General features: G+C 36.1%; 1 protein-coding gene and 1 pseudogene across 3 annotated transcripts in view; one reads left to right on the top strand and one right to left on the bottom strand.

Annotated features, from left to right (window-relative positions):
• TUT7 (terminal uridylyl transferase 7) overlaps positions 1-27,557 on the top strand; it is a 61,717-nt gene that overhangs the window by 19,526 nt on the left and 14,634 nt on the right. For all 3 annotated transcript variants that reach the window (XM_037850932.1, XM_037850930.1, XM_037850931.1), the window contains exons 11-26: positions 3,150-3,302; positions 6,120-6,300; positions 7,696-8,789; positions 9,616-9,766; positions 10,766-10,852; positions 11,433-11,533; positions 13,172-13,229; positions 16,581-16,684; positions 17,307-17,396; positions 17,820-17,933; positions 18,097-18,174; positions 18,776-18,953; positions 23,225-23,272; positions 23,355-23,446; positions 24,824-24,939; positions 26,814-27,139. In XM_037850932.1, coding sequence (XP_037706860.1) covers positions 3,150-3,302; positions 6,120-6,300; positions 7,696-8,789; positions 9,616-9,766; positions 10,766-10,852; positions 11,433-11,533; positions 13,172-13,229; positions 16,581-16,684; positions 17,307-17,396; positions 17,820-17,933; positions 18,097-18,174; positions 18,776-18,953; positions 23,225-23,272; positions 23,355-23,446; positions 24,824-24,939; positions 26,814-27,139 — 2,971 coding nt within the window. The remainder of the gene's footprint in view (positions 1-3,149; positions 3,303-6,119; positions 6,301-7,695; positions 8,790-9,615; positions 9,767-10,765; positions 10,853-11,432; positions 11,534-13,171; positions 13,230-16,580; positions 16,685-17,306; positions 17,397-17,819; positions 17,934-18,096; positions 18,175-18,775; positions 18,954-23,224; positions 23,273-23,354; positions 23,447-24,823; positions 24,940-26,813; positions 27,140-27,557) is intronic.
• Positions 9,172-9,500, bottom strand: LOC119505054 (annotated as a pseudogene).

Genomic DNA, 27,557 nt, shown 5'->3' with positions numbered 1-27,557 from the left:
TGAAAAGTTAAGGCTGTATATTGAAATCCCTAGATTATCCACTAAAAAAAAATGCAAAAATGCCCAAAAGCCAGCAGATAAAATCATATTCAGATATTTTCATACAGTCAAAAAGAAGACATGGAATGATGAACAATAGGGAGTAAAAGTCAATAAACAAAATAAATAATGAAATAGTAGGCCTAAATCTAATGTTATCAATAATTACATTAAATATTAGCAGACTAAACAACTCAAGATAAATTTAAAAAGCAAGACCCAACTATATATTTGTTGTCTAGAAGAGATAAAATTAAAATATAAAGACAGACAGGTTGAAAGTAAATGGATGGAAAAAATACACCATGCAAATTCCCTGAAAAACTGGAGAAGCTGTATTGTCAGATGAAATAGTTTTTGAAAGAAAAAAATGTTACCAAAGACAAGGGACGTTTCATTATCATATGGCCAATTCATCAGGAAGACATAACCATCATAAATGTATGCATTTTTTAAAAAAGCACCAAAATATATGAAGCAAAAATTTATAGAATTAAAGGAAGAAGTAGACCATTCCACCATCAGAGTAGATTTTAACACCCCTCTTGGCATTGACCCCTGCCTCAGCTAAACAAAAACTCAAGATAGGGGATCCAGTAGATACCTTGACTTGATGTTTGTGGAACACTCTACCTGACAACTGCAGAATATATATTTTATATACTAGCAGCAAGCAGTTGGAAATGATTTTCTTTTTAATTCCATTAAGAATTGTTACAGAAAACAATATAATTGTAGAGGCATAACTAACCCATGGTTCGGAAGACTGAATATTGTTAAAATGTCACATGTGATCCCTTGGTTTTCAACAAAGGTGCCTAATCATCACTGACTTAAATGTAAGAGTTAAGATCATAAAACTCCCAGGAGAAAAGCTTTGCAGCCTGGGGCTAGGCAAGGGTTTCTTCTATAAAATACTAAAAGCATAAACCATAAAAGAAAAAATTGGTAAATGAAATTATCAAAATTTAAAACTTGCTTTTTGAAAAACACCATTAAGAAAACAAAAAGGCAAGCCACCGAGTTAAAGAAAATATTTGAATCTATACATCTGACAAAGAAATAGTCGATATACTTAGAATTTTCCAGTGTTTTGTAGGGGTCAGTCAGTCAGTCAGCAAATCTTATTGAGCATTTTGCCTTGTGCCAGGTACCATTCTGGGTGCTGTGGTTAGGCAGTGAACAAAACAAAGTCATTGCCCTTGAGGGGTTTATATATCTAGTGGGGTGAGAGAGAAGCAAATACATAGCAAGTGGTGGTAATGTCTCTGAGGAAAAATCAACCAGGGTAAGAAGGACAGAGAAAGAAGTAGGTTCTATTTAGAGACTGCGATATTTGAGCCAAGCCTGCCAGAAAGGAGGGAGAGAGAGCCATGTGGTTGCTTGGGGGCATGAGCATTCTAACCAGAGGGAGTAACCAGTATCAATCCTGAGCAGGGAGCACAAAGTTGGGTTAGAGAGGTAGCAAAGTGCCAGTTTATGTTGGGCCTTTCTAGGCCCTGGAAGGGACTTTGAATTTCATCTTAAGTAAGAAAAACCATTATGAGCAGGGGAGCAACTTGGCGTCTTATGTTTCAGAAGGATTACTCTGTCTGCTAAACCAACGAAGTAACTATTTGGTGTGGAATTTGAGAAATGGGATCCAACATGCACATCCAGTTCGTTTACATTAACTTGCTTAAAGGCTGTGATAAATCCCATTTTACAATAAAGAGACCTGTTCATCTTTGTTTACCATTTCCCAGATCTTTTCAGCTCATGCCATTTTCTTTTCTTTTTTTTTTAATTAAATTCAGTTTTATTGAAATATATTGACATACCATACCATCATCCATGGTGTACAATCAACTGTTCACAGTACCATTATATAGTTATGCATTCATCACCCCAATCTATTTTTGAACATTTTCCTTACACCAGAAAAAGTCAGAATAAGAATAAAAAATAAAAGTAAAAAAGAACACCCAAATCATCCCCCCCATCCCACCCTATTTTTCATTTAGTTTTTTGTCCCTGTTTTTCTACTCATCCATCTATACACTGGATAAAGGGAGAGAGATCCACAAGGTTTTCACAATCACACTGTCACCCCTTGTAAGCTACATTGGTATACAATGATCTTCAAGAGTCCAGGCTACTGGGTTGGAGTTGGATAGTTTTAGGTATTTACTTCTAGCTATTCCAGTACATTAAAACCTAAAAAGTGCTATCTATATAGTGCATAAGAATGTCCACCAGAGTGACCTCTTAACTCCATTTGAAATCTCTCAGCTACTGAAACTTTATTTTGTTTCATTTCGCATCTTCCTTTTGGTCAAGATATTCTCAATCCCACAATGCCAGGTTCAGATTCATCCCCAGGAGTCATATCCTGCGTTGCCAGGGAGATGTACACCCCTGGGAGTCAGGTCCCACGTAGTGGGGAGGGCAGTGAGTTCACCTGCTGAGGTGCATGCCATTTTCTTTTTCATTAACTCTGTTAATAGCCTGTAGAGTAAGCTTCGGAAATTTTTTATTTACCCAGAATTAGCCACATTTGAAATTTTGAGTTTTCTCATTAGGAGACTCTAGTGATTACATTTTGCATCTCTTAATATCACTAGTGATGACTGCTTATGTTTATTGAGCATTTCTATGTGCCAGACACTGTATCTGAGTGCTTTATGTCTATTATTTCATATAATCACAACTTTCCCATAAGGGAAGGTCTAGTGTTATCCCTTTTTACAGGAACCTAAGGCTTAAAGAGAGTAAGTACCTTACCTGAGGTTGCACAGCTAGTATATAAGGGAGCTGAGGTGGGTAATTTTATTCCAGAACCATGACCTTAGTTATTCACTAGGTCACATTGCCTTCTCCTACAACTTTTACTGAAAATTCGTTTCACATATAATCATAACCTCTTTTGTAGATCACAACTTTGATTTTTACTTTAAAAATAAATTTTTAAAATTTACAGATGTCCCAGGAATTCCATAAATGGTACTTTATATATTTTCAATGAACCATAGGTATGTTGTCATTTCAATGATGCTTTCCAAGATTACTATGCTCTGATTTGATATATGATTATTTCTACCTTATGGTTGTATTTGTCTAATTTTTCCTAGATTGAAGGATTCTCCTTAAACAAACTAGGCAACTTCAACCTTAAAGAGGTTGAAAAAGATGCTGTGGTCTGGGAGTACACTGACGATGCTGCAAGGGTTGCAGACTCAGCAAAAGAAGAGTCACCGAGAGAAATGCCAGTTAATAGGGGACAGGTCTGCTCTTTCTTTTCTAGTTCAACCATCTGATTTTTAATTGCAGAGTTTATGAGTTAATCAGTCTTGTTCTCTTACTTACTTAGCTGTCTTACCTATTTCATGGTTATTTCATTTCTTAGTGCTCCCTTGAATAGGCAAGTAGTGACAGAGGGTAAAAGTCAGGTCATTAAATCCATAGATACTTACCTGGTTTCTTCTTTGTTTGCATGGTCCTTGAAAAAGACTTAGAATTCAAAGACAAATGCTTATCTTCAAAGAGTTTAGATCTTAGATCATATTACAAGGTTTAGATGTATGAAAAGTTAACTAACCTCAAATTACTGAAGTAAAGTAACTAAGTATGGGATTTAATGTTCTTGTCTTCATCCATACCCTCGGTGGTAGGGAGGGGAATTGCCATTAGAATTTCAAGTAAATATCTGATCAATGTAATTAAACTAGTAACAATAGCTTATACCCCAAAGTGATGAATGGTCCCTGACCCCATGGCTTTCCCCATAACCCTTTGGGGGTAAATTGACAATAATACCCAAAAATACTTCTGAGATTAAGATTTTAATCTTAGCTCTTTACTAGTAAGTCATGTCACTCCTCCAGTCCATGCTTAAAATGAGGAGACAGTAGTAAATCATAAGCTTTTCTAGTTGAGTTTTCTTGAACCCATGAGCATGGAAGGGAAGAGGGAGGTGGTGCCACTTTATCCCTGCTGCTGCTAGAACAGCACCACTTTGATCTGTTTTCTGTTTGGGGGTTCCAGGAGTAGATGAGAGCACAGGCTTTGGACCCAGAGTATATGGATTTGTATCCTAGCTCTCCTACTTCATATCTATGTGTCTTTGGGCAAGTTATTTAGCCTTTCTGTGCCCCAGTTTCCTCACCTATGAATGGACATAACACTGGTACCCTCTCCTAGGGTCATTGATTTACAGAATACTTAGCTCAGTGCCAAGCATATGGTAAGCACTCATTAAATGTTAGCTGCTATTATTTTATTTTAAAAAGAAAGTGCTCTCTACTTTAAAAAATGTAACCATTAGTCTGGATATTTTCATGGTCTCTTAAGTTCCACTTTATGGTATCATCAAGTCATTTCAGTGAGATGCTTAAAAATCATTGGTAATTTTGGAAAAGGTTGATGGATAAAGAGGTAAAACTTACCAGCTGTCCAATTTCTGGAGGTTTTGTTTGTCTCTGTCCTCAACTATTGTGTATGGGACCTAGACAACTGCCATTTTCAGTCAGTTTTGCTTTGAAATCCACCGGATGAGTTTGTCTTATTGTCAGTTTCTTTGTGATTGATATTTAGTGATTAATAAAATACCATGCCTCTTGTTTTGAAGCATGGTACAATAAAGTAAGATTGGGAACAAATTTGTATACTTTAGAGAAAAAGTTTTTTAATGTGAATATAGGAATAATGTGAAGAAAAACTACTGCTATAAATCCAATTAAATACTTTACTTTTACATTTTTGTGCTATTTGGAGAGATTAATCACACTGCCACTTCTGAAATGGTGGGAGATATGAACAGTGTTGAAATCGCATGGTGTGGTGAAAGAGCACTGTGCTGGGGTTGGGAGGTGGTCTTGTTCTGCCACTGACAAGCTACGTGGCCTCTGCAAATCACGTAAACTCTTAGGGCTTTAGTTCCCTCTCCTTGTAAAATAAGTGAGTTGAACTAGAGTACCTCCTAAGAGCATCTTACAATTCTGACATTATGTTGCAATAATATATGGATTTCTTGTACTTAAAAGACTATACCTGAGTGCAAAATACAGACAGCAGCCAAGTCTGCCAGATGCTTTCCCATGTTTCTGATTTAATCCTCATCACTATCCTGTGTTATAGGTGGTATCATCCCTACTCTGCAGATAATGGTAGCGACCATTTTTTGAACACTGTGTGCCAGGCACTGTGCTAAGCACTTTACAGACACTATCTCATTCAGTCCTCCCAACAACCCTATGAGGTGGGTACTGTTATCCCCATTTTTCAGATGAGGAAACCAAGGCTTAGACAGGTTATATATATGACCAGGATCATATGCAGCTAGTACACAGCAGAGTTGGATTTCAAACCAAAGCTTGTCCCATTTCAAAGCCAGGCCACTGTGCTAACCTGCCAGTCTGAGAATGAAGATGCTAAGTCACAGAGCATTTAAGACCTACAAAGTGGCAGATCCAGTATTTGGACCCTGTTTCTTTTCTTTTCTGAGTCCCTTGGCACTTTCCAGTATATTACATTACAGTCAGTATGTTCTAACTTGTTAAAATTCTGTGACCAGAAGACTAGTATCAAGTTTCTGATATCAAAAGTTATTTGTCTTTAAAATTGATTGCTGCTGGCATATTCAGTGTGCTGATTATGTAGCTTATGAGGGCAAATGACTTTTCCCTTTTTTGCTATACCTTTAGCTTCTGTCCATTTCGGTGTCTGTAACTGTTAAAAGGTGCCCTCCAGCAGTTGTAACAGGAGGTCAGTGCCGAGAGTATTAGCAACCCATGCACAGTCCTCTCTACCTATTATTAATACTCAAAATCATAAGAAGTGCTGTCTGATTAAATTGAGCTGATACGGTCTATTCCTTTGAAAAGACTGTATTTTAACAAACTCTAATTCCCATGGGTGCGGTGAAGTAATGCTGTTTTACCAGCAAGCAAAATAGAACCTAGATTGTATGTGTCTAGATGGATTTTCAAATTCATTTCTTTGTAGGTTTTTCAGAATTTTTAATTTAATGCTTGCATAATCTCTGATTTTTCAGATTGTACTGACATCTCTGATAACCTGTGTTTTCTTTTTACTGTTGATAGGTGTCATTAATATTTGATTTAAAATACCAGCCTTCAGTACCAGTTGGGCAACTCTGGGTGGAATTGCTTCGATTCTATGCTTTAGAATTTAACTTGGCGGATTTAGTCATAAGTATACGTGTCAAAGAATCGGTATCTCGTGACTCTAAGGACTGGCCCAAAAAGCGCATTGCCATTGAAGGTATCGCAAAATGTTTACCTTTAGTTCCTTTCGTTTTTAAGGTGCCAATCTAACAGCATGCCTTTTATTTCAGTTTCTTTTTGGCTCCTATACATAAGGCCTGACCTCAAAAGTGAAATATAGTCAGAATCTTGCATGTATGTGTTACATGGTTCATTCCAAGGGATCAGACATTTCATCTTGGATTTTTAAAATGCCACAAAAATGTCTTAATTTCTTGAGCAACTAAAATGATGGCTGGCTGAGTCTTTGTTTTCTTTGTAAATTGTGTAACAACATAAAAGCACCCAAGATTTTTCCCAATAAGGTGTGAATCCCCCCTCTTTACCATCCTCACTTCTGGATTTTAACTTCAGTATTTTTGTGGATTGTCACTGATGTAGTTTAGTTTTGCAGAGTTGAAGAAATTACATTTTTTTAAGAAAAAATAATATTCTAAATGACCTAAATATCTAAACTTTACACTTAATTGACTTCCACTACGTAGAGAGAGAGGAGTTAGTTTTGAAAGGTCTCCAGTAACATTAGAACTTATTCCTAAAAGCACTTTTTTAGTGAAGACTTATTTAACTGAAACCACTGTATAAAAGACATGCTGATGTGCCCTGCTGTAGACTTGATTAAATAGACTAACTCATTTTTTTCAAAGTCAGGAGGTTGAAACCTCTCTAGAAATCTTAATTCTCCTCCTTTAAATAACTTAAAGAACCTCCTAAATGGAATTCTCTTATTTTTGCTTGATTTTTTTTTCAAGCTTTTATGTTGCATAAGAGGGATTTTTTGCATTTTGCATAAATTCTGTGTGCAGTCATGGGGATCTCACATTTTTAAACCCTCCCCTGCAGTTTCTCTGGCTCAGCTCTTCTGGCCAATTGCCTAACCTGCTGGAGTTCTAGGGGAGGAGAAAAGATTGAGAGAAGTGGTGCCTCCCTCTCGCCCCTGAAATTCAGTCCAGCCAATTCAGTGATGGGGCTTCCCAGGGCAGAAGAGTGGAGGTAAGCTCTACACACCACAGGGCCTGGCTGAGTGGGGAAGCAGAGCACTCAGCAGAGCCTGCCCGGGAAGACCTCACTTCCCGAGGGCACGAAAGCCAGACTGTTGACTTCTTTTCTACCTCCACAGACACAAAACAAATAGAGAAGGGGTACTGGTTCTGAACAGAGTGGGTTCCCTACATACAGCAGATATTTAAGAAAACATTTATTTTGGTTCTTCTACTGTATCTTCTCTCACGCCTCTACCCTACCCCCCATTTTTTTTCCAAAGCATATAAAATACATGGTAAATTTTACTGTTGTTTATTTATTGTCTGTTTTTATCTGCAGCAGGCTAATTTTTTTAAAACATGAAATAGAAATGTATGATGTGGTGGATTTTTTTTTGTCGTCGTTACAGATCCCTACTCTGTTAAAAGGAATGTGGCAAGGACCCTAAATAATCAGCCTGTGTTTGAATATATACTTCATTGTTTAAGGACAACATATAAATATTTTGCTCTTCAACCCAAAATTACAAAATCCAGCCTTCCAAAGCCTCTGAGTGCAGTTACACATGTTTCAGAACATTCTAAAGAAATAATAAATCATGATCCAGATGTACAAGCAAAAGATGACAAACTCAAAAATTCCATTTTGGCCCAGGGTCCTGGTGCTACCAGTTCAGCTGCAAACACCTGTAAAGTACAGCCATTTGCTTTTAAAAAGACTGCTGATAGCTTTGGAAACCCACCAACAGAGGAAATAGTAAACAAACATATTGGTGTAAACTTGGGAAGCTCAGACTGTGTTGAGACAGAGGTCAGTTCTGACCATTATGAGGATGTTCAAGTACGCTGTCAAGAAATTGGAAGTAAAAAAGAGGAAGAAAAAATTGGAAGGGAAAGCAACCATCATTTGACTGCTGATGATCCAGATTTAAACAGTAGCGGACATGGAGAGCTTATAATCTGTGGCAACACACATAATGACGAGACTGACAGGACTTTGAATTTAGAAGGCTTCCAAAATCTTACAATTAAAGAGTGTGATGAATTTGTTAATTTAGACAAGGCTGATATTGATGAAGAAAGTATAGAGGGTCCTGATGAACTAGAAGACTCTCTAAACCCCTTTGCCCCTTCAGTACAGGGCCAGACATTAGAAAGCATTCACTCTGATGAAGAGGAAGAAGAGGTAGAGGAAGAAGAGGATGAGGAACCCAGGCTCAGCATAAACCAAAGGGAAGATGAAGATGGCATTGCTAATGATGAGTTAGACAATACCTACACTGGGTCAGGGGATGAGGATGCCCTTTCTGAAGAGGATGATGAATTAGGTGATTCTGCTAAATATGAAAACTTGAAAGAATGTGGAAAGCATGAGGATGGAACGCTACTAAGGGAACTTAATAAAATAACTCTTAAAGAAGAAAATGTATGTGAGGAAAATTCAGCTGTGGATCAGTCTGATCTCGTCTATGAATTTAGTAAATTTATCTTCACCAAAGGCAAGGTAATCAGTGCCACTGCTAAACAGAGCTAGGAATGTTAATGCATATAATTTCAACTTTTGTATGTTAGAACAGGCTCTCCTCTTTTTGGTAGTGGTTAATGGATTTATCTTTTATCCTAATACAAGCACTTGGTACACTTCCCTCCTTAAGACCCATGGGAATTTTCTTAGGAGGAAGGGAATGCCGTTAGCGGAGAAAATAAGTGTCCTTTTCTCCTGAGTGTACCATAAGGGTGTCACCCTCTCTCAGATAATTTAGAGTGGCTGCACATTTTGCTTTCGTTCCTTTGGGAATTAGAGAGCGGATGTTTACTTATTCTTTTCTAAGGTGACCATAACCTCAAGATTTTATTTTCTTTTATAATAAAACGAAAGACAAAGCTTAGAACTGGATCACTTGGCCCTTTCTTTTCTTGTTTCCTCCCAGTTTAAAACGTTTGCATCTCTTAATAGCCAGCATTCCCTTAGATCTGCCTTTGGGCTTCAATGCGTTTATATCTCAGCACAATCTTCTTTGTAGTGTTATCCTTCTTTCAGAGAATCTGGTTATTATTCTGCCCACCGTAGCCACTCTGCTTCCTGTTACTAACACTGCTTTCCCTGGACATACAGCTAGTCCTTGTCCTTCTTGTACTATGTCACTTTGTGGAGTTGTTGCTTGCCACACTTCTTACAGGAAGTCCAGTGGGTTTTAGGAAAGTTCACCACGTTTGTGGGAGTGCAATCAGCACAAGAAAGAGATTTGTGTATTTGTTAAAAAAGGCTCAAGACCCCTTTATTTGGCAAATAAAGTTTTATCTGATTTTGCTTTTCCATGTTCCTGCAGTCTCCTATGGTAGTGTGCAGTTTATGCAAACGAGAGGGTCATCTAAAGAAGGATTGTCCTGAAGACTTCAAAAGAATCCAGCTGGAACCTTTGCCACCATTAACACCCAAATTTTCAAATATCTTAGATCAAGTTTGTATCCAGTGTTATAGTGAGTTGTTAAAATTTCTTTGGGTTTGTTAAAATGTTAAGTTGACTTGTACTTAAGAGTTACCTAAATCACACTGGCCTATAGCCACCATAGGGACTAAGTCTTTTCCATTCTCCATTTGGGACATGTAGTAAAGGAAGAGAGGAAGGAAAGGAGTAGGTTTAGAGTACTAGCATTTCCCAACTGGTGTCCCAAGAAATGTTTTTCTAGGTACAGTTAGTCCTTCATAACATGAAGTATTCCACAGTCCAAGTAGAAAATAACTCTGCACCCTGTCCCCCCCCCACATAGAGATTTACAGTGCCCATTAGCATAACAAAGTCTTCTCAGAAAAAGTAAAGAAATCTATTTAACTTTTTAATTCAACCTTTCAAAATTTGAACATAGAATACTTTTTTTTAACACTAATAACTTACATAACTGCTTTTAAGGAACACCAATTTTAGAATCATTGGTATGGTGTGGAAGAGTATTTAAAGGTCTGCAGTGAAAAAACATTTAAAGGAGAGGTATGCAACTTAGCGTAGAAGAACATGATGCCTCAGGTTATTACATCTTGGAATTTCTGTCTGTGCCAAAAGACACTGGGTCTAAACCAGGGATTTGGAAAAAAAAAAAAAAAAAAAAAAAACTTTTTGGAAGTTGTAAGCTATGAAAGAAAACTGTAGTTCTTAGAAAAAAGTGTATATGCATAATAAACGCACACTTTTGTATTCACACTTTGGGAGGTTCCCTGAAGGCCACCTTTATAGACCCCTCGTGTCTTCAAACCCAGGTTCAGATTAGTTTCCATTTCAGGGGCAGTTCCTGGTGATAGACGCTAAGAAAAAAGGCATCCCCCTTTTCTCAGTGCTAGCCTATCTACTGAGAAGACAAATTTCATATCTTTTTTTTTTAACTTTGTTAGGTTTTCTTTTATAGAAGATATTTAATATTTTGGCTTTTTCAAAGAATATCAGCTGTTCTTTTTTTCTGAATGTGTCTATTTGTTTTAAACAGGAGATTTTTCTCCAACTATTTTAGAAGAACAGGCTCGTGAACATATTCGGCAACACCTAGAAAATTTCATAAAACAAGAGTTTCCAGGTAAACAGTTTTTTTCTTTGAAGAAAAGAAAGGTAGTGTGACCCTTCTTGAGAATGAGTACATGTGTTACAAGCACATAATTTTAAGAATAATAAGGTAATCTTGTGATGATGTGCTATACCTAGGATGGTCTTTGGTCTGCCAAATCCTAGTTTACCAACAGGGAAGATAGTAACAATATAAGATATTAATTAGCAGATGTCATAAGTGAATTTCATTTAGTATTTTGCTTAGAGGCAAAATTAGCACCTCCAAAAAGTGAATTTATTTAGAAAATAATAAGTTTACATTATCAAATGTGGTGAGGTGGTGATCCACATTTTCCTTTAAATATCCTTGCATTTCAGATTAAAGTCACATGTGGTAATCTTTCATGCCATATACAACTTGTATTTATTTAAGTAAACTCTAAGAGATGAAATTTTAGAACAAATGACTGGTTAATAGGAGGACATTATAATTATAATGAGTTTAAAAGTAGGGTAGTAACTGGGTATTTTGGATTCATGAGAGGATCATTTTGATCAGAAAGTAAAAATACTCAGGTAATTAGTTATTTCTTTCCATCTATCCCTAACAGGAACTAAATTGAGCTTGTTTGGCTCCTCCAAAAATGGATTTGGGTTCAAACAGAGTGACCTTGACGTCTGTATGACAATTAATGGACGTGAAACCGCGGAGGTACAGTGACCACATAAAACTTGAATTTGCTGTGGCAGTGTGATTTGACCAATCTTGACTGACAGTACAGCCTGGGATTTTCCAGTTTCTCAGGGCATACCATATGGAATATGCCGTTTGGCATATTATCTCCTGCCAAATACATTATGAAGTTTAAGAGGTGAATGTGAGGAGTAAAAAGACTCCTAATTCTTCCAACTGTAGTAAAGGTGAACTTGAAAGTGACGCTTGGGGATTCTCTAAAGCCAAAGCAGCCTCTCCAGTGTCCCCTTGGCCTGGCCATTAAGCTGACCTTCTTGTATACATTTTTTTACCAGGCAGGTAGTATGCCAACTTTATAATCCAGAGACCTGGATTTGAGACAGACTTGGCTTCCTCTTGGGTAGGTCATCTGTAAAATGGAAATAATTTTTGTTCCTCTTGACTCTGAAGATTGTTGTATACATCAGCTTGGATCATGTATGTTAAGAGTCAGCAAACTATGGTCCACTGGCTAACTTCAGTCCCCTGCCTGTTTTTGTAAGTAAAATGTTATGGGAACACAGCCCCACCCATTTATCTGTGTGTTGTTTATGGGTGCTTTCACTGTATAACTTCAGTGAGTGGTTGTGACAGAGGCTGTAATGGCCCGCAAAACCAAAAATATGTACTCTCTGGCCCTTTACAGAAAAAGTTTGCAGCCCCTAATTTATATGAAAGCATTCATAAAATGTTAAGTATTATATAAAGATATGAAGTCTGAGAAGTATTGAGTTCCTATTCTTTTTTTTAAACAATAGTCCAGATGATTTAAATCCAAATGAGCACTGCTGGTCTGCTCAAGAGCTTTTTATACCTTTTCTCAGTTTCAGGTCTTTATTTTTTGAGGATGTATGTGATTTAGGGAAATTGCCAAAAGTTATGTAGTCAAGTTTGGTGAATAAAGTGGATAATCAAGCTTGGGGCCAATACATGGGATACCTTATTATATATCCTCAAGGTTGATTTTTTTACATGACTTATAAGCTAGTTTTGAGGACATTTCTAAAGTAAAATTTCAACTATGTTCTGGGATGTGTATATATCAGAAGGGTTTAAGTTGAAAGGGTCAGCCCGTATGTAGTTAAATATGATCTTAAAACATCTATTGATATTTGCTATATAATTTTTATTTTGTGCATTTTATTTTTGCCTAGCCGTATGGGAAAAAAAATCTGAGCTTAATCATTCTCCTCAGCAATTCATCTGCTCTTAATTAAATTATAATGACGGTCTATCTGTAATGAACAAGAAGGGGCCAAGAAGCCCCCTCTTGTTTATTCTGGCACATAGAGCACTTCCAGTGATATGATTACCTAGAGGGAAAGAACAGAGGTTCCTGCTGTGGTTCGTAGACTTTGCTGGGCGCTGTGGGCTCGCAGAGATCCTGAATGATTTCAGCCTTGATTTCACCTCCAAAAGCGGCTAGTAAGTAGGCTATTTCCTGAGCGTATTCCTGTGAATACTGACTCCCTCATTTCTGATATTTGCCTAAAAGCGAAATGTGCATATAGAATGGATTGAAATTAAGTATTTCTGAAGATGATGGAGGTTATTTATGACCAGAGTAAGAACCTGTGTTCTCTTTTTGATTCAGTAGCTTGTGCTATTTTGTTGCAGGGGTTGGACTGTGTAAAAACTATTGAAGAATTAGCAAGATTTCTCAAAAAACATCCAGGTATCTCTATATGCTTTTCCCAAAAATCATTTTCTCTTTTTTCTGTATTGTTTTGCATACTTAGAATTTACTATGCCAGTGAAGCACTATAATACCTAATTATAACATATTTGCAATATTAACAAGTCTTATGTAATTAAGTTGTGAAGCCAAGCAATCAGTAATAGTGTTCATAGCTTGGTTTTATTTCAAATAAAACAGTGCATTTACCAGACAGGCAAGACATTTTGGAGATGATTTTACCTTACTGACCTTGTATAAATCAAAGTGTAAGAATTATTGACAGTAGTGTAAGGCCTAATGGAAAGCACACTGGGCTAGTGTAATAGTGTGTTTACACCTGCCCTGCTAAGCAAGTTATGTGTGACCCTGAACAAGTCAGTTAACTAACTTGATCTTTTTCCCTCATCTATAAATTCAGAAAACTGAAGTGGGTAATTTCTAAAGAATTCACAGCTATGAATGCATTGATTCTGTAAATTGTGCACTGAGGTAGATGCTATTACATAGTTTTTTTGCTATCAGGAACAGCTGTGGATGCTGTTAATAGGGAAATTCTTTTAAAATGTGATTCAGCAAACTGGTTGCTAAGAGTTTAGAATGAAAGTGAGCAAAATATGGTCTTGGCCATCTTGGAACTTAAAATCCATGTTCTGTCTGAAAAGCTTTCTTGTGTTTCAGTCACGGTAGACTTTAATTCTACAGTATGGACAGGCACACACTTAAACACATACACATACACACACCTGAATGACCCTTTGTATTTTTTATTTCCACAAGTTTAAATAAAGAGGATACTATCCCATTTAAATAACATAAAAATCTTAATTTTACTTTAAATATTGCCAGTGAATGTTAACCTAGAGCATCAGGAATTTTTTTTTTTTTTTTTTTTAATGTGCATTGACATAATTTTCTTTGGTCATTGAAGCAGGCATTTTCCCTCACTTTGGGATTTTACCTCTAAAGATCATGTGCCTTTTTTTGAAGGTTATGCAGTCTCGAGACATTTGGAAGCCACTGAAGTTTCTTCAGTTCAGGAGGGACCCAATAAAAGCAGTGCTTAGGAAAGCTTTTAAAAAGTTGGTGTAGTCTCTTTTAGGGAAGGTATAATCTTGGTGACCAGAATGCCAGTGGCACTAAAAGGCAAAGGACATATGAGAGATTCCAAGGGGAAAATGTCTTAGATTTGGTACCTGTAAGTAGGGAATAAGCGTTAAGGCTGATATCTGGGTGCCTTGAGTAATGGAACTATATGCAAAGAACACCGGCGTGGAGGTGTTTAATTTACGACAAAGATATAACTTCCAAGAGTTAATAATTCAACACGCCATTAGAAATATGGAATGTCAGTAAGGACTGGAGAAGAAAATAAAACAATTTTGCATTGGAAAGCCTTGTAAAAGGGATCATTTGAGAGAAGTTGAGGACTAAGCCTTAATTTCTGTGGGCAGAAAGAGAGGAGACTGAAAAGGGAGCCTTTGGAATTACAGAATGAGAACCGGGATGCTGTGCTCTGAATAAATTCTAGAAGACAAGATTATAAGTGTTGTAATATCCAGCAGTGTCCATGTTGCAGAACAAGAAGGATTTTGAGAAAAAGGTTATCTAATTTATAGTAAGTATAGCAAAGTAGTTGGTGTGGCAATTCAGGAATCAGACTCTCTGGTTTTAAATCCTGGCTCCCCACTTGCTGACTACGATCCTAGAAAGTCACTCAACCTCATCATAACCCTCAGTTCTTCATCTATAAAGTGGGAACAACAATAATAGCATTTAAGATTAAGAAAGGTAATACAGTAAAGTTCAGAGCCCAACATATATTAAGTATTCACTAGAATACAAGTCTCCTTGCCCCTCCTTAGCATCAGTATAAGTTAAATTTCCTTTGTTAACCACATAGACATTTTTTGCCTGAAATTTCCTCTCTTCTACATAGACGTTTTTCCCTGGTTTTGTATCACTATGTATCTGCCTCCTAGATGTCACAACTTAACTCTCTCAGAGAAATTCAGACTCAGACATCTCAGAGTTAACTCATCTTTCTCTTGAACACTTCCTTTCTGCTTCAGCTACCACTGTCTGCCCTCCCTTTCTTGGCTGTTGATATTGGCATCCTTGGAGTCACCAGAATGGGTGAAGTGATTGTTAGCTTGTCCTAGACTAGGTAAAGGACAAATTTGAAATTAGTCATTCCTAGATTTAAATCCCATCACCACAGTTTACCAGCTGCATATTCCTAAGCAAGTGCTCAATTTCTTTGAGTCTTCATTTCCTCATCTGTTCAGTGGGAGTGATAAGTCTTAGTAGGTACTGTTTGTAAGGGACTCTTCCCACACAGTGCCACACATTAGGTGCTCGGTAAACGTTAGCTTTTACCCTCTCCCTTACCACCCCTACGACTTCCCCAAACCTGTTCAATTCTAGATGCTCTCATACCTGTCTTCTGTTCTGCATTCCCACTGCCACCATGATGGGTCTGGCCCAGATTGATTTTCCTAAGTGGTCACCTTGCCTCTATTCCAGAAGCCTCGAATCGATCAGATATATGTGGTCAGCGATTCTCCCCAGTTCACTGGCTTCTCCTTGCCTCTAGGGATACTTAGCAGGACATATCTGTTCTCTGTTCATGCTCTTCGTAGTCTCTATGCTTTCTCCTGTTAATCAGCATCCCTTTCCCTCAGGCCCATTCTACTGCCTACATGATTCCATCCAAGTCTCCTGAATATACCGTTCTGTTTCAGGTATCTCCCCATTTCATGTGCAGTTTTCCTTGCCTGTAAATCCCCTCAACCTCCACCTTTTGCTCTCCTTTTTAAACCCCAGCTCAGGCAATTTATTCCTCTCTCATTGGGGTTGATTCCTTCCTGCTGCCTTTGTAATATCTAGCTCCCTGTGAGTAACTTCTATTTGGAGGATTCAGGTGATTGCCCCATGGGCTTTTCTCCACATTGGATATGGTCACATGCAGAGAATAGGCAGGAATCACACAGTCAAAACTCTAGTAGTTTCCTCTGTTTTGGTGTTCATCAGGCTGACACCCTTACACATACACACACACACACACACACACACAATCATACAATCTAGTGAGTTCTTGGAGGGGAGTGACTGCCTTGTTGATTCTTGTAGTTCAAATATTGATGTGTTTAACAAAATTTAAACTGCCGGAAAAGCCTTCCCAAATGTTTATTGATAGCAGAATTCTTTGACTAGTCCCAGGGAATGCAGGGAAACAAGCCAAGTTTGGTTTGGATCGCTTTACATTGGAACATTAACACATGTAACATCAACATGACTCATATTCCCTGCTTGCTGTATTTAATGATACTATTTCATTTCCCAACCTAGGTCTGAGAAACATCTTACCTATTACCACAGCAAAGGTGCCAATTGTAAAGTTCTACCATTTGAGAAGTGGTCTGGAAGTGGATATCAGTTTGTATAACACTTTGGTAAGATTTTTTCCAGGCTTTTTCTTTAGGGAATTTAAGGAGAATGACTGTCTCTTAACTTAGAAAATCTCAAGTTGAATGAACCATTTCATCTTACTCATTCACCAATTATTTACTGGGTGCTTGCTATGTGCCAGGCAGTGTTCAGAGGTTAGGTATATAACAGAGCATTAAGTTAATATTCATATTCATTTAAAACAAAGTCAAAATGGTAGGCCTTTTTGTTTGGCTTGAACTGCATTTTAATTTTTGCCATGTGTGTGTTTCTAAACACACTTGCATTTGTAGGTAGGCTCAGTATAATCTGGGTGAACCTACTCTCTAGTCTCACACCTGGTTTGCTTCAGGGCTTCAGGGATTCTCTCATCTACTTAAAGAGAAGTGATTATTTTGATAGCCCTTGTTTCTAGGATATGTTCATTATTTAAGTCATGAGATCAGATGTTACTCATGATTCTTAGCTATCTGGTAAATTAATGAAGCTTGTCTTTAGGGGGAAAGAGTACTTTCAGTCTGACTTCCTAAAATGAATCACGGTGTAAACCTTTTATTTTCAAAATATTCCAGCTTAAAATTTTTTCTTCTAATTGATAACCTTACAATATAATTTCCCTTTTAATAGGCCCTTCATAATACAAGACTCTTATCTGCTTATTCAGCCATTGATCCCAGAGTGAAATATTTGTGCTATACCATGAAAGTATTTACAAAGGTGAGAATGCTTCCTGTTGTGATTTATCAGGAAATTTCATTGCATCTTCAAACCTTATTTAAAACCATAAGTCTGTATTTTTTAAAGAGCCATGTCCATGGCAGATCCTTCCTTTAACTGTTTTGGAAACCCTACTTACTGCTAAAATTTTGTTGTTTTTTAAATTTTACATGATAATCTGGTCTTGATCATGCTGGTAGTTCCACTGCTTTGTTGGTTTTTTTTGGTTTGGTTTGGTTTGGTTGATTTTCTTTTGGTATTGTTAGCATATTTTTGTATCTGAAACTGTGACTTTTACTTTAGTCCCTTAAATAAATTCTATTTTGCATGGATACATCTTACTTTTAGTTGTAATAGAATAGCTACTAACCGAGCAGAAAACATTGGTGATCTTCCTTTTGTTGCTCCTTTTTCTTCCTCTAGATGTGCGATATTGGTGATGCGTCTAGAGGCAGCTTGTCGTCATATGCATATACTCTCATGGTGCTGTATTTTCTCCAGCAGAGGAATCCACCTGTCATTCCTGTACTTCAAGAGGTATTAGTAAAATAAATTGTATTTCTCATCTCTTAAAGCTGGGTGATTTCTGACCCTCTTCCTTCTCTAAAATTTGGTGGTTCTGTATTTAAAATTTTTAACTGGTTTTTGTTTCAGTGCATGAAATTGTAATCCATACTAATAGTTTAAAAATTAATTTCAGATATACAAAGGTGAAAAGAAACCTGAAATATTTGTTGATGGCTGGAATATTTATTTTTTTGATCAAGTAGATGAACTGGTACGTATTTTAAGAGTAAAAAATTTTATATCCTTGACTAAAAGTTAGCTTTCCTATACTGTAGTGTAGATGGTCAACAACTATATTATCTTTAAATTTATTTATCTTATGATAGTAAAAGACTAGTGTATACAGATGTTTGATTTGAAGTTGAAAACATTTTTAAGCCAGGTGAGTTTCCAGGGACAATATATAGAATTTCTTTAATGCCTTATAATTCCAAGTGGTTGGACAACTTTATTCAAAATGAAAAGAAGTTTGCTCTTATGGTTATGTATGGAGGGTTTGGAAAGACTTTCTTTGAGTTATGGAGACCTAATAACCCAGGAGTCACCAAGGCTTTTGGAATTTGTTTTCAGTTCTTCCCCTAACTTGTGTTCTGAGACTTGGTATTTAAAACCATGAGCTCTTCCTATTCCCAAATTATAAGGTAGTGATTAATAAATTCATGTAAATTTAATTTCAAAATATGAAAAATAGTATGTACCTTTTAATGTATATACATTCTATTTAATTAGAGATAAGTCCTAAGATACAAATGGATATTGATATTAACGATTTAACATAAAGCATAATATTCCTTGTTCCCTTTTATTTCTAGCCCACCTATTGGCCAGAATATGGAAAAAATACAGAATCTGTTGGGCAGCTGTGGTTGGGACTTCTTCGTTTCTATACAGAGGAATTCGATTTTAAAGAACATGTTATTAGCATTAGGAGGAAAAGTCTGCTTACAACTTTTAAGAAGCAGTGGACCTCAAAATACATTGTTATTGAAGGTACAAATAAAATCACATTTAAAATTTAATATAAGGTAAGGTTAGATCTATGAGGGCATCATTCTTATCCTTGCAGAGCTCTTCCAGGCCTGCCGTGGACCACTGCCCGGGATGTGCATTGCTGCCGCCCAGTTGTCCACACCAGGCAGACTTGTCTATTTCCAGCCTAAAGATTGATTTTAAATGATTGATGCCTTCAGGTAAGGTGTCTCACAAATCCAAAAGTCTTTGTTCCCTATGACTAATCTTTTACTGTTGTTGAATGCTTACCGGAGAATGAAATAGCAAAAGAGATATGCCAGCTTCAAGGTAGTGGACTTTTAAAACCTTCCTAACTGAGGGTTTAAAGAGCACCGCTAAGAGTGAGTTTTCAAGACCCTTATTTGCTATGGAAGGAGAGGGGTTTACTTACACGGAATTCTAAATAAATTTTTGACATTCACTTTGGGCATACCAGGGCCTTTTCTTTTTTCTTTGAAAGGCAGGGCTACAAGGATCCATTGATGGTTGTAGTTGATTATTTCCAGTTTGTGGGATTTTGATTTTAAAAGGTCAAAATGGAGTTTAAAAACTTGCAAAAGAGCTGAGAATAGGCCTAAGAAATCTTTTATCAATTTTTAGGGTATCTTTTTATTCTTTGATTTTTTTTTTAATGTACTACTATCACCTAAGTAATAATGTGTGTTTCTCTAGGCTATGCTTTCTTCATTACTTCTGTCTGTAGACAGCATTAAAATACTTTGAACATTTGTAAAATGAAATTCAGATCTTAATGGGTTTTAGATCTGTTTTGCAAATTTCTTTTTAATTTTTTCAATCTTACTGTCTTTTGCTTTTAATTTTTACGTTCCTTTCAGATAACTGTTAGTAATAGGTTAAACTGGAAAGAGGACTTCTTATATGATTATATAACTAGAAATTTGTATAATTTCTAGAACTGAGAAATTTAGCAATAATAGTAGTAGTGTTTGTAACTGTATAGAAGTTAATATTGTAGTAGTTCTACTATATCACGGGAACAGCCAAAAATACCTCCACACACATACATATAAAAATCACCAGAAGAAAGCATGGTCACTAAAGTAACTAAGAAGGTAACTTTCTCATAGCAGTCATTAGTGTGTGGTTAAGGTGGGGGAAGATTTCTGTATTCCATTAAACTGATCATGAGTCAAAATCCCAATATGATACTCCTTAACCATTGTGCATTGGAAGTGTTAACAAACAACTGGGAGGATGCCTCTTTTTTACTTCTTTATTCCTGTTTGGATGTACTATATACATGCAATCCACTATTTTATCAATGAGGTGATCCACAAGAGAGGTTTTGGCTTTTCTTTTATTTTTGCCTTCTTCAGTATGTTTTCAGACATGTGGAGGAAAAAGTTAAATAGCTATTAATAGCTACATAATGTTTAAATGGTGAATTCTTGTGTGTATTATTTAAAATCATATATGAAATAATATTTTGATTGATAAATAATGCTTTTTCTTCTATTTATTACATGAAATGATTTATTCAGACTTCAAATACATTTGTGACAATGTTTTATCATTACCACTTTCTGAGTCATCTGACATATCATCTATATACCCATCTAAGATGTTTGCAGTACAGACATTTAAGATCATGAGAGTCCCTCATGCTTTAACTGGAAATTGTATCTCTACATCCAGGTAGCTATTTGCTACTTCAAAAGGTAGGAGTTGAAGGAAACTTCCTCAATATGTAAAGGACATACATGAAAAACCCACAGCTAACGTCATACTCAGTGGTGAAACACTAAAAGCTTTCCCTCTAAGATTGGGAATAAGACAAGGATGCCCACTGTCACCACTGCTGTTCAACATTGTGCTAGAACTTCTAGCTAGAGAAATTAGGCAAGAAAAACAAATAAGAGGCATCCGAATTATAAAGGAAGAAGTAAAACTGTCACTGTTTGCAGATGACATGATCCTATACTTAGAAAATCCTAAAAAAAAAAAACAAAAAAACTAAGCTACTTGAGCTGATAAATGAGTTCAGCAAAGTTGCAGGTTACAAGATCAACACGCAAAAATCAATGGTGTTTCTATGCACTAGTGTAATGAGCTATCAGAGGAAGTAATCAAGAAAAAAATTCCTTTTACAATAGCAACTGAAAGAATCAAATATCTAGGAATAAACTTAACCAAGGATGTAAAGGACTTGTACACAGTAAACTATAAAACATTGCTAAAAGAAATCAAAGAAAACCTAAATACATGGAAAGACAGTCCATGTTCATGGATTGGAAGGCTAAATGTCATTAAGATGTCAGTTCTACCCAAATTGATCTGGAGATTCAATGCAATACCAATCAAAATTCTAACAAAATACTTCACAGACATGGAAAAGCTAATTATCAATTTTATTTGGAAGACTAAGTGGCCTCAAATAGCCAAAAACATCTTGAAAAAGAAGAATGAAGTGGGAGGTATCACATTTCCTGACTTTAAAGCATATTGTAAGGCCATAGTGGCCAAAACAGCATGGTACTGGCAAAAAGAGAGACATATTGATCAATGGAATTGAATTGAGAGCTCAGAAATAAACCCTAGATCTATAGTCAATTGATTTTTGACAAGGCTCCCAAGTCCACTCAACTGGAACAAAACAGTCTCTTCAATAAATGATGTTGGGAGAACTAGATATCCATAACTAAAAGAATGAAAGAGAATCCGTATCTCACACCCTATACAAAAATTAACGCAGAATGGATTGAAACTCTGAATATAAAATCTAGCACCATAAAACTCCTAGAAGATAATGTAGAGAAACATCTTCAAAATCTAGTGATAGTGTGGCAGTTCCACAGGAAGCTAAGTATGGGGTTGCCATATGATCCCACAATCCCATTGCTAGATATATACTTGGAAGAACTGAAAGCAGAGACATGAATAGACCTTTGCAGACTGATGTTTTTGGCAGCATTATTCACAGTTGCCAATGGATGGAGGCGATCTCAGGGTCTATCGACTGATGAGCAGAAGGGTGAACTGTGATATATACATATGATGGAATATTTTGCAGCTGCAGAAAGGAATGAAGTTGTGAGGCATGCAACAAGGTGAATGAACCTTGAGGACATAATGATGAGTGAAATAAGCCAGAAACAAAAGGACAAATGTATGGTCTCACTAATATGAACTAACTATAATAAACAAACTCTGAAATTAAATTCAAGAGCATAGGTTACCAGAATCTAGAAAGTGGGCAGATTGGGCAATCAATGATTAAGGAGTACAGAATGTTCAACAAGGTTGATGGTAAAGGCTTGGAAATGAATAGCACAGTACTATGTGAAGGTAGCACAATATGGTAAGTGTAATTAACAAAGCAGAGCATGAGTATAATTGAAAGAGGAAGACTAGAGTCGTGTATGTCACCAGAAAGAAAGCTAGAAGATAAAAACTGGGACCGTATAACTTAGCAAAACCCAGAGTGGGCAATGAAGATGGTTAATTGTATAAATATAAGAGAGTTCTTACATGAACTAGAACAAATGTATGACGCCATTATAAGGTGTCAATAATAGGGTGTTATATGGGAAAAAATGACAATATAAACCAACGTGTATAGTTAACATTAACATTGTAATATTCTTTCATTAATTACAACAAAAGCACTATACCAAAGCTAAGTGTCAGTAGTAGCAGGATATTAGGATTATGGGATTTTTTCTTTGGAAAAATGAGAATGTTCTCACATTGACTGTAGTGGTGAGTGCATAACTTGAGATTATACCAAGAGCCGTTGATTGTACACTTAGGATGGATTGTATGGTGTGTGAATAAAACTTTAAAAAATTAAAAAAAATAAAATGATAGAATGGGGGGAAGAAACATTTAGTGATAGGCCGTAGTTTCTTAGACTTTACACCCACAGCACAAGCAATGAAAGAAAAAAATAGATAAATGGGAACTCCTCAAAATCAAATACTTCAGTGCTTCCAAGGACTATTTTATTTTTGAAAAGATGAAGTAATTTGTCATGATATGAAGGACTTTATAAGGATTTAAGTGGAAGGCAGCACCCTCTTTTCCAATGGACACTTCGGAGGAAAATTTTTCCATATATTTAGGTCATTACAGATTTGAAATTCATTTAAAAGGCTGTCATTTAATGCTTTTAATAATGGTAAGGAAAGTGTGTGATACTTTGTCCTTGTTATATATACCTCACTTACTGGATGAATGGTTGCATTTCCTATTTGATATCTTATTTACTGTCCTTAATTTTCTCTACTTAGATCCCTTTGATTTGAATCATAATCTTGGAGCTGGATTATCAAGGAAAAGTAAGTTCCTTTGTTTGTAAATTTTAATGAGATCTCTTTTCCATTTAATCCATCTCATTGAGCTCTTACTTTTTTCTCCTAGTGACAAATTTTATAATGAAAGCATTTATCAATGGTAGACGAGTATTTGGTATCCCAGTCAAAGGAATTCCAAAGGACTGTCCCTCAAAAATGGTAAGTGTTTTTTGGGAATAACAAAAAAGCAATTCTAAAAGCCTATAGTAATCACCTAATTTGTACACATACCTCAATAATAAATTAAATACTCTAAAAGTCTAGTGAGCCTGGAGAAGATAAATGATATACAGTACAAAATAATTCCTAAAAATTTTTTTTTAACTTCTCTATTTTGGGGCCATCCATCAGGAAAACAGGGAGAAATAGCAAGAAGTGGACCTTAGGTGGGAAAAATTAGTAATTTTGCTACTGCTGCTTTTCCTTGGCACAGCCCAGTAGGGACATTGCTGTTCCACCACCATTTAGCTACCTTTTGGCTTCAACCAAGCCCAGTTCATACATATCCAAGGACATCCTCCATCCTCCTCATAATAGCAAAGCAGATGAAGTCTAGATTTTGTTTGTTTGTTTTTGTTTTTTGGTCCACTTGCAAAGAGTAGTGAATCCCCTTAGCAAGGCTAGGAGAGTGACAATGCTATCCATGATAAGAGAGTAGACTCTTCTGCTATAATTTGATAGTTCTTTTTCTAAGGAACCTGTGCTCATTTAAAACAATACAAAAATTGTGTTATATAAATATATATTTCAAGAAGTGTATTTCAGTGAGAGAAAAAAGGGTTAAGGATATTGGGTTTCATGTTGAGAATAAGGTTTTTTATTTCTTGCATAAAGACTTTTTAATGAACCTTGCGTATATAGGTTTGTGGGCATATTCAGGATTTGATTACATATGTACATCTGGTTTTTGCAGTCTTCTTCACCATTCCTTCTGAAACTTGTTCATACAGATTTCTTAGGGATTTTGTTAAAATGCAGATTCTGATTCACTAGGTCTGAAGTGGGGCCCAAGATTCTGCATTTCCATTGAGCTTCTAGTTGAAACAGATGCTGCTGATCCCCACCTTAATTTGAGTAGCAGAAGGGCTTAGAGTCCATCCCATTGTCTTTCTTTTCTTGTATTATTTTTCCTTCAAGCAAAGCAGCAACATACAACTTTTTTCTTTTTCTTTGTGTAATCTGGTCGCAATGCAAATTGAGTCCCTCAACTCATTAGTTTAAAGCTTTTTCATTTTATGAGAAAACAAAGCCTTTACATCTTGCCTCAGCTCCCTCCCAAATCCTGGGGAAACAACTCACTGTGGTATGTAATGCTTTTATTTAGAAGTGTGCTTAAAAAATAAGTTACTTTTACTTAGGTAAAACTATCCTGAACCAAACCTTTTAATGGTTTTAGATTTTGTTTACAATTGAACAATATAAATAGTATTTGTTAAAAATAATGCTATGTCAAAGTTGAGATGTAAGATCCCTGCTTGATGTTTACTTTTGATGTCACATTAATAGTTAAGACTTGTTATATTTACATTCTTCTAGGAGTATTTTTTTGATCCAGATGTACTAACTGAAGGAGAGCTGGCCCCAAATGATAGATGTTGCCGAATTTGTGGGAAAATTGGACACTTCATGAAGGACTGTCCTATGAGAAGAAAGTAAATATTCCAAAGGATGATTTTGCTTTTATTCTTATTCTTCCAGTTTTTAAATGAGGTTCCATCTATTGTAACAGAGGAAATGATCTTGTATGAAATCCAGCCTTTTTAAATGCAGTTTTATTGAGATATATTCACACACCATACATACCATCTGAAGTGTACAGTCACTGGCTCACAGTATCATCACATAGTTATGCCTACAACCCCTTGATCAATTTTGGAACATTTGCATTACTCCAGAAAATAAGTAAAAATAAAAAAGGAAACCCAAATCCTCCCTTACCTCCTATACCCCCCTTACTGAGCCACAGTATTCATGTAGTTCATTTGTTACTATTGATGAAAGAGTATTAAAATAGTACCGTTAACTATAGTCCATAGTTAGCAGTAGGTACATTTTTCTCCATATATACCTTTAATATTAACTCAATGTAATAGTGTCATACATTTGTTCTAGTTCATGAAAGAACTTGTTAATATTTGTACAGTTAATCAGGGGCATTGTCCACCACAAGGTTCACTGTTTTATATTCCCATGTTTAAACTTCCAGCTTTCCTTATGGTGACATACATGACTCTAAACTTCCTTTCTCCACCACATTCACACTCCATTCAGTACTGTTGATTTTTCTCATAATAATGTGCTACCATCACCTCTGTCCATTTCCAAAATTTAAGTTCAACTAGTTAAACATTCTGTACATATTAAGCAACCACTCCCCATTCTTTAATCTCATTCTATATCTTGGTAAACTATAGTCTAGATTTTATTTTTATGAGTTTACATATTAAAATTAATTCATATTGGTGAGAGTAATCTAGCATTTTTCAGATAAATTTAAGATTTTTTAAAATGAAAATGAAGTGATTTCAAAAATAGCTTTAAGTAGAATGACTGGTTGACTCGGATGTACAGTTTACAGTCTTCCAGACCTGGCCCCCTTTTCTCTAATTTTGATTATGGCTCTAATTATTAACCTCTCTAGTAGAAATGGAAGAAGAAAAGAGTAAACTAAAATTCTTTCCATAATATAGCAGTTAGAAATTCAGTGATTGAAAAGTAATTTCAGTACATTTCTAGTGTATTATAACTGAGGTGTATGCAGCATGTTGGGATTTATGCTCACTAACAGTATACTGCAGGATAGGATCCTTCATTTGTATTCAGCTTATAACCCTACACTAATAATTGCTATGAGTAGGTTGCCTACTCAGTGTGTTCACCACTCTTTCTTTGTTTTGTGGGTATTGGTGGTGGTGGTGTGATTTGGATTGCTTTCTTGGAGCTTGTTGTCATGTGGGATGATGATGGTGTACAGTAGTATTCTTATGTAAAAACATGTTCCTCAAAATAGGTCATCATCTGAAATTTGAGGAGCTCTTTTTTAGTACTTTTTAAAAATTATTTTATTCAAGTTATACTTACTGATTGTGTAAGGCAAGGGAGAAATGATTTTGACATTTTAAGAACTTAAATTTCCTTATAACTATTGTTCCTTCATGGGAACATCTCAGATTTCTAGTGCCTGGTAAATAATGCTGATGCACCAGAAAGGTTATGCAAAAATCATCAGAGAACAAGGTGAGCTTCATTACATCTATATATCCAAAAAAAAGGTATTGAACCAAGGAGTTCCACTCATTCCAAAAGCTAGTTTTACAACATTAGAGCAGTTGTGTGAAAACAAAAGAAAAACTACTGCCTTAATCCCAGAAGATAGTTTGTTTCTGAATAGAGAAGATGGACTTAAGTTAAATTATTTTTTCCCTTTGGCATCTTCTATTTTCTGCTTATCTCATTTCTGGAATTGTCTTCATATTTTGTTAGGTTTCCATTTAGATTTCTCTTACTAGTTTTCTGTCTTCTACAGAGTGAGGCGACGGCGAGATCAGGACGATATCCCAAACCAAAGATATCCTGATAACAAAGAAAAAAGAAACAAAGAGGACAAAGAACTTCAAAACAAGTACACAGAAAGAGAGGTATCCACAAGAGAAGATAAGCCCCTACAGTGCATACCTCAGAAAGCCAAGCCAGTGAGGGCAGCTGTCGACCTGGGAAGAGAGAAAATTCTCAGGCCACCAGTGGAAAAATGGAAGCGACAGGATGACAGAGACTTAAAAGAAAAACGTTGTTTTATTTGTGGAAGAGAAGGACACATTAAAAAAGAATGCCCCCAGTTTAAAGGCTCTCCAGGTATGGACGCCAGCCACTCCTTGGTGTTTGCACTAACATCTTAAGAGAAATCTCTTTTTAGATGTCTTCACTGTTTCAGTATGTTTTTTCTTTAACAAATATATTTACTCCAAAAAAGTAGATTTTGAATCTTAAACACTGATTCCTGGCTCTATATGGAGTCTTGGAAAGTCATCTGGTTGATTTTCTAAGTTTACCCTAAAATAGAAAGTTCCCTAGTCATCCCCAGTACCTAAGAAAATATAGCCTAAGTGATCAGAAAACAGCTTGAGCTTCACTACTCAGTATGTGCCTGGATGTGTGAAAGATTAATAGCTAAAGTTCTTTCAGTATACCATACTGTGTGTATCTGTGAGCCAATTACATTTTTCTTTAAATAAACACATGCATAGAAGAGGGAACAGAAAGAAATATATTA

The sequence above is a fragment of the Choloepus didactylus genome, chromosome 10 (assembly GCF_015220235.1).
Source record: "Choloepus didactylus isolate mChoDid1 chromosome 10, mChoDid1.pri, whole genome shotgun sequence".
Classification (NCBI taxonomy): domain Eukaryota; kingdom Metazoa; phylum Chordata; class Mammalia; order Pilosa; family Megalonychidae; genus Choloepus; species Choloepus didactylus.
The sequence above is the reverse complement of the archived record's forward strand: the minus strand, read 5'-3'. Positions and strand labels throughout refer to the sequence as shown.